Source organism: Rhamphochromis longiceps, linkage group LG1 (assembly GCF_057381845.1).
Source record: "Rhamphochromis longiceps isolate RC_006_pf linkage group LG1, R_longiceps_female_GT1.1, whole genome shotgun sequence".
In the NCBI taxonomy this organism is placed as follows: domain Eukaryota; kingdom Metazoa; phylum Chordata; class Actinopteri; order Cichliformes; family Cichlidae; genus Rhamphochromis; species Rhamphochromis longiceps.
In genome coordinates, this window is record NC_140557.1 from 7,897,149 (window position 1) to 7,904,633 (window position 7,485).

Consider the following 7,485-nt stretch of genomic DNA (forward strand, 5'->3'; position numbering starts at 1 on the left):
ATTTTGATTCACCCTGCAGAAGTGTCCCAACTAATGTTACATCTCATTTGATTTAGTCACACAAAAACAAAGCAATAATCACAGGGGGGTTGTGTGTCTTATCTTAGTCTTGGCAAGAAAGCAAATAAGCGCATTTCTCAAAATGTTGAGCTTGTCCATTTGATATAATCTGACAATGTACAAAATACCCATAAGAAAACATTTGACAATAGTGTTTTGCTTGACAGATGAAGGTGTGCTTTCAGTGGGAGGTGCACTCTGAATATAAACTGTGACACAGTGATGAATACTGGCAGAACATTTAAAAATCTGTTAAGAGATAAGGAAGAAAGATACAATCAGCATAGCCTTCTTAAAAAAAATGTCATTTGAATTTATTTATTTGGTCATGTAAACACGATTAAAAAAAATGAAATTATATCTTGCTTATTTTTTAATGTAAGCATTTGTGACCTCTTCGTTCGATTGTTTTCTAGCAAATTGTTTTCTCCTTCAGGTACGATGACTGCGAAAGGGAGCGGAAAAAAATAGCTGTTCCCATGTCAGAGCCAGCTGTGTGATTGTGGGGAACTAGTAAAAACATGGCAGCACACAAGTGTGAGCAAGTGCCAGTAGTAGGAGGATGTGTTTACTCTGGCTAAGGTGTGAAAGACACTCTGCTGATGTGTCTACCAGGCTTATCAGAATGTCTCATGGCTGTAGAGGCCAGTGAAACGTTGTCTCTGAAGCTAATATTTAAATTTAATCTCGTACTGACTTTTGCGCAATTTGACCTATTTCTGCAGCCTGACAGCGTCTTCCTGCTTGGAGAAGAAGTTACCTGAGTCGTGTTGGCCAGCTGGATTCTTTGATGTTCTGTGAACGTCACTTTCTAACAACTAGATGAAATTTACTGTGCACCTCTGGCTGACCCCTCCGGTTCCAGCACTGTTTCACACCTAGGGTGTAAAATGTGCTCCGCTCACATGCCACCTCACCCACTGACACACACACACACACACACACACACACACACACACACACACACACACACACACACACACACACACACACAGAATCTAACAAAATAGCTGTTATTGCCGCATGAATTTGGGACACATAGGACTAAAGTGATACTGCTTTTCACAACTTTGTTTTTTGCTATGTTTAACTGCCTCTGTCAACTCCATCAATGCCATTTGGATAATAATGAGACCTCTGAGTTAACCTGTGAGCTCTCTAAACCTATTATAACTAAAGCAGCTGTGGCTCTTGAAGAAAAAAACAGACTGACATTTTTTCGGCACATTAGAGTTCTTCATCCTCAGTCATCATCATCATTTTCTAGTCTCTTTGTAGGACTCATTTACTCCTTTGGCGCCCTTGCATTGCAGCTACATGGGTGTCCACACAGAACCATGAGTGCACCCTATAATGACAAAATGTACAGTATGTCATTCAGACCCAAGCAAACCCCCACATGCCCACAGTAGCAAAAAGTGTAAATCTAGGTTTATAATGCCTTGTGGATGTCCACATGGATAGTTGTAGACACCACAGATAAGTAGTTACTCTTATAATATTAATTTATAGTCCACTTGGGAGGACTGACTTGCAGTGTAGTGTAGACCATGATTGTGAAACATGCGGCCTGACACCCAGAACCTTCGCAATTGATCTGCAATTTAGCTAATGCAGTGATTCTTGGAATTTTTAAAAAAGGCTTTTAGCCTTGACCAAATTTAGCAAAATGTTTTTGTTCTGTCACCCAAGTGAATTGTGTGCACTGCCATTGCGATAGCTGATACTCATGTTTCTGCTTATAGAGCAACATCCATTGCATATTCTTGCAGACTGTTTCGAGGAAACCTATTTTAAACTGGAAACTGTAGCAGGCCCTGGGATTTGTTTTTAGGTTTGAACATGTCTAACATCTCTACAAACAAGAACGACAACAACAAAATTCCCCCCAAAACCAAACCTATCCTCTATCAGTCCAATGATATTGTGCAATTTAATCTTTCTTGAAGATATTTGGTGTTTCACAGTGAAGGAGAAATCACAGTAAGACTAACCTAACCCTGAAATTGTGTATCTGAGTATCAAGAGAACCTGAATTATCTAAAACCCTTGAGAGCCATAATAGTCGTGAACTACAGAGTTGTGCACAGTGATATATTTGCTATAAAGTTTTCTTTTACTGTTGCTCCTGAAATGAGTTTCACATCAATGAGATAAAAGTCAAAATAACGTAGTTATGCAAACTATTTTGCTATGCATGCATGTATAATATGTTTGATTTCTACTGTGTTCTACAGTGATTCATCAAATTTCATATCTCTTATCTTTTTTTAAAATTTTTTATTTGCTATGTCACTACCAGAATATCCAAAGAATGATGTTATAAATGATGTCAAACTAGCTTTTAGTCCAAGCAGAGGGAACACCCTGGAGGTCGTGGTGGGGTTGAGGGAGGCACAGACAGGTGGCAGGCAGCCCAGCCTCTGAGCCTTCTGTGGGTGGGCATCCACCCAGAGGTGCCAAACTCTCAGCCAGGCTCCCACAGCCTCACCTTGCTCAGAGTGACTGGCAGGGTCGATCAGCGGGTTCAAACCCAGTTCACTCTGCCCGCAGCCTGACATAGCACATACCTATCCATCACTTTCAGAGCTCAGGCCACAACAGTATCATATTATACACTTATGTCCTTTTATCTGTCATATTTAAGCCTTCTGGAGCTTCCAGCTCGTCAGTTTTCTAGTCAGAACAACTGAATGTGCTCCCAACTGGAGGACACTGTCTACAAACATGTATTTATTTAATTACCTGCTTTACAGCATGCCAGTTCTCCATCAAGGAGAATACACCATTGACACAAAGCCAACTGGAAAGAACAGAATTAACTGCTGTGTTGAACAGGGTTTGGATTTATGACAGCTTTGATGTTTAATAGATGATTTAATAAAGAGCAGACAGTCCAACACAGACAGGAAAGACAAATTGCCTCCTAGCTCAGAAAAGGGGATGCATCCAACTGGAAAATGCTGTGAAAAAGCATAAATGCACAGACTCAGCATTCACAGACAATCAGTAAACATGTCATGTTGTTTTTTTTAGTGAAGTTGTACACTCGAATAAAGCCTGAATGTTTTATTATTTGGAATAGGTTTCAGATTTAAGATGCCATATTTTTTTAAGACACGAATGCAAAATTTAAAACTAGTTTTTCACTAAAATGGGAAATTTATCATCTCTGTTATGTTCTAAATCTACCCCATAAAAAGCCCTCAGTAGGGCAATCGTTTTTATTTAAGGGGACAGAAGGCACACCGGTCTCCCCTTTGGGAGATATGAACTGGGGAAATGTTTGCCTTCTCTTTGAATATATTGGAACTAAACTGTGCTCACCTGGCCTTGCTTAAAGTGTACAAACACATAAAAATAAATTTCAAAAACTTGACAGAAATGTCTCTTTCCAAAAATCTTCCTTTAGTTAAACATCCACAAACTTACTGTGAGCCATTTAATGCAGGAATTATTTCTACCAGCCTTATCCTTGAAGAAAAAGCCATGTATCTGTATGTGTAGAGAGTTTGTGGGTCTCACCCATCTCTTGGTTGGTGATGTGTAGTGGAAAGACAATAGTTCGTACGAGAAACTGTTCACAGTATGTGTGTATTATTCTAAGTACATTAGCCAAAATTTACGGAAAGATAAATTCTGTTTAGTCTTAATTTGGTACTTTTAGCACCATAAATCAAGTATAATCTCTCAAAAACTTGACAACTCACATCAAAAATAATGGAAATTACAGACCAGAGGAAAAAATAGAACACTTAAAGGGAATTTTGGGGTGAACTGTTCCTTTAATACCGAGCCTTTTCCAGGGAAAACACAGAAAGACTGGGGACACAGAGAGGTTACCAGCGACTATATTTTCCAGCATTCCTGGTTCTCACTGCTGAGGTGTGAAGTGACGCCTTCAGACTCATCAGTTCCCATGAGTGTGAAATAATCACACCTCAGCTTTAACTGGATAACAGAGGTTCATTAGGCTCCATTAAACCTCATTATATTTGCATTTTAGCCATTCAGGACATAACTTTTCTTCCTTGAAGCACATAAAAACAAGAGCAGCGGTTTCAGTTCACCGATTGAGGTAAAGACAGAAGAGGATTGGCGCTCACGCCTGATTTGCTGTGACAATAAAATGATCACACAGGTGAGAAATGGTGGGATGTAAAATGAAGGAGATGAAGTGAAGAATAGAGGACGCTGTCAGGTTCAAGGCTAGAGAGAGGTGAGGAGAGGCAAAGACCTGTTGAAGCAGCACATCCACTGTTCAAATACATGCCACACATGATTAAAACAACACACAATCCCAGACTCTCGATTTAGCGTTTTCATTCTGCATGCCAGCTTTTAATATTTTACTTAATGTCATTCATTAGTGTTGTGTTTTAAGACATAAACAATATTTATACCCAATTCAAACCCTGCACAGACCAACCTGCTACATCTGACGTCAAAATGAATCAGATAAAATAATTTCCCCCAGGGATCAATAAAGTATTCTGATTCTGATTCTGATTCTGATAATAGGAGCAGTCTAATATCTGGGCTTGCCTCAATTGGTTTAAATCCATAAAACATGCATTTAGGCATAAACTGCACTTCATAGAAGAATTTAAGAGCTGATCGCACAGGGTGTCGGGGTTTACAGCCTCATGCAACATATTGCTTGGTTGCTGAAATACATGTTTAAGTGTTTGCATTATAAAAACCTGTTCTGAATGTAAATCTTGCATGTTACTGCCAAACTGTAACTAAAGAAGAACCCAACTTTGGAAACCCTAACCGAGAATTGAAAATGGAAATGGAAAGCTAAGTGGAAACTATAATATCAGTACTATAATAACTCTGATGTTGAATCAGATTTAGAAAATGTTATTGTTTTAATACTATCTATCTTTAGTACTATCTGTCATGCAGCTGTTGAAATTTAGCTCGTTGATAGATATTTGCTGATAATGGATCAGAATCCTGATTAAGTTCCACATACTTCTAATTTATAGTAAACGTTGACTTTTCTTGGTACTTTTGCAGATTAGTGTGAAGTACATATGCACATAACATCCATCTTCAGGAGCCAATGTAAAAAACTGTGGTTAAGTCAGCATACAGGCAGGTTTTTCTGTATCGTATATCATTGCTTTATTTCTGCAGTGTATGTCTTCTTCACACTCTTCTGTCATATTGTTGAGTGCGCTGACCTTTTCGCATGTTTGCTTGTGCGTGTGTGTGTTTGTTAGCAAGTGAATGTAAGAAAGAGAAATGAGATTATTCCAAACAAATCCCTTAAACATGTGCAAAATGCATCAGGCCTGCTGCAGGGACAAAAAGCCAAAAAACCAAAATCTGTTTATTGTTTTCAGAAGGAGTCAAAATTCACACGTCGACTGCTGTAGCTCTGGGCTTTCCCAGATTCAGAGAAGAGGGAGAACCAGAGGGAGAGGTACAGAGACAGGGTCCCACTCATGATGTGTGTGTGTGTGTGTGTTCAGGGGCAGTAGCCTCTGCTTAGACAGTGATTGTGAGAATCTGTGAAGGTGTCACTTCGCACCTCTGTGGCCTGGCCTGGGCTTATAAAGCACTGGAGCAGAGCTGAGGAGCACTTAAAGCTTTCCAGTCTCTCCGGTCACACTGTTGAGACCCTTAAACACAACATGGATACCTCCTCAGTTCCTCACCTTGACTACAGTCTGCAGTACCAGTGGTTCTCCGACTCGGACCTCTCCAGCATCTCCTCCCCAGAGACACTTTCTCCTGTCCACTCCATGGACTCCAGCCTCTCTCCTGGCTACCAGCAGCTCCCACAGTGTACTCCCAAGGGAGCCAAAACCGGTTATTCCCAAAGCCTCAAGTCCTCACCGTGCTCCTTGTCCGGACGTGGGCGCAGGACTGGGAGGCCCACTCGGATCCGGAGCAAGCAGAGGGAGAGCGCCAGCGAAAAGGAGAAATTAAGGATGAGGGATCTGACTAAGGCTCTACATCACCTCAGGTCCTACCTCCCACCTTCAGTGGCACCTGCCGGACAAACTCTGACGAAGATAGAAACCCTCCGACTCACCATCCGCTACATCTCCTACCTCTCATCCCAGCTGGGCCTCAGCGAAGAGGTGCTGTTTCAGAGGAGGGAACGAGCAGACACCTCAGTCAGTGACACGTCATCCACTGACATCCTCAGCTACTTCCAGAGTGCTTCCACAGGAGGACAAGTGACTCAGATGCAGAGCCAGAATCTGATCCAGAGCAGCCTGTACCCAAAACCATGTCATAGCCAGAATACTGTGCTGCATTCTGGGAATTGTAGTATTGGAGTGGATCAGCACCACAGACCATACAATGAAGCTCCCCAGAGAGATATGAGCATGGACGGTATCCTACAGTCGCCTCCAGTGCCACAGCCTTCCTGTCAGGTTTGTGAATATTAAATCAGTCACATAATTCAGAATTCACTGTTTGTACAACAATTTTTTTTGCATGTTTCTAATACTAATATATCTTCCACTTTCTTCAAAACAGATGTGTGGCAAAGACTTCTGCACCCCGCTGGTTCCAAGGGAGTATTGGGGTTGAACGCTCCAATCTCTGTGTGATCCTCAGCAGAAAAAGACAACAAACTTTACTGTGTTTACTGCCTCACTGTGAATCAAGTTATTTATTTGAAATAATCATTCTAATTCTATCTTTTATTTATTTTCTCCTCTGAAAAATTCCATGTAAATATTGATATGACTAACAGTTATTTTTCTATTTCTGTATACCACTATTTATAATAAACCATTTAAATATAAAATATCTTGTCCGGATTCGAAGCTTCTCTTGCACAATACGCCAGTCAGTTTCTTTCATTCACATTTCATGTGCATGGATGAGGTGTGCACATGTGAAAAAGGAAAGACTGCAATAACACACAGCTAAATAAAATATAAGTGAGCGCACTTTTGACAATAAAAAACAAACATGTATGTTTGTGGTTATATTTTGTGTTCATTCTTGTATAATTTAGTACTGAGAAACTATATTAAACATGTAAAGCAGCATGGAGCTCTGGGGATTTACCAGAGGGCGCCCTCTGCTGGTAACAAATACAGAGGAGAAGAGCCCATCTCCCACACTCATTTGTAGCTGTAATACTTTGAAAGGAACATATATATATATATATATATATATATATATATATATATATATATATATATATATATATATATATATATATATATATATATATATATATATATATATATATATTCAATAAAATATATAATATTTCACAGACCTTAAAAAATAATTTTAGATGGGAATTTTTATATTATATTATATTATATTATCCATCCATCCATTTGCTGCCGCTTATCCTTTTGAGGGTCGCGGGGGGCGCTGGAGCCTATCCCAGCTGTCATAGGGCGAAAGGCGGGGTACATTACATTATATTATATTATA

The 7,485-nt window shown here is 39.9% G+C and overlaps 1 protein-coding gene across 1 annotated transcript; it reads left to right on the plus strand.

Annotated features, from left to right (window-relative positions):
- Positions 1-5,670: 5,670 nt before the first annotated feature.
- On the plus strand, positions 5,671-6,823 carry mespba (mesoderm posterior ba). The gene is made up of 2 exons (XM_085410846.1): positions 5,671-6,458; positions 6,565-6,823. The coding sequence occupies exons 1-2, from the start codon at positions 5,706-5,708 to the stop codon at positions 6,616-6,618; spliced, it is 807 nt and encodes a 268-aa protein (XP_085266972.1). The 5' UTR covers positions 5,671-5,705; the 3' UTR covers positions 6,619-6,823.
- The last annotated feature ends 662 nt before the right edge of the window (positions 6,824-7,485 follow it).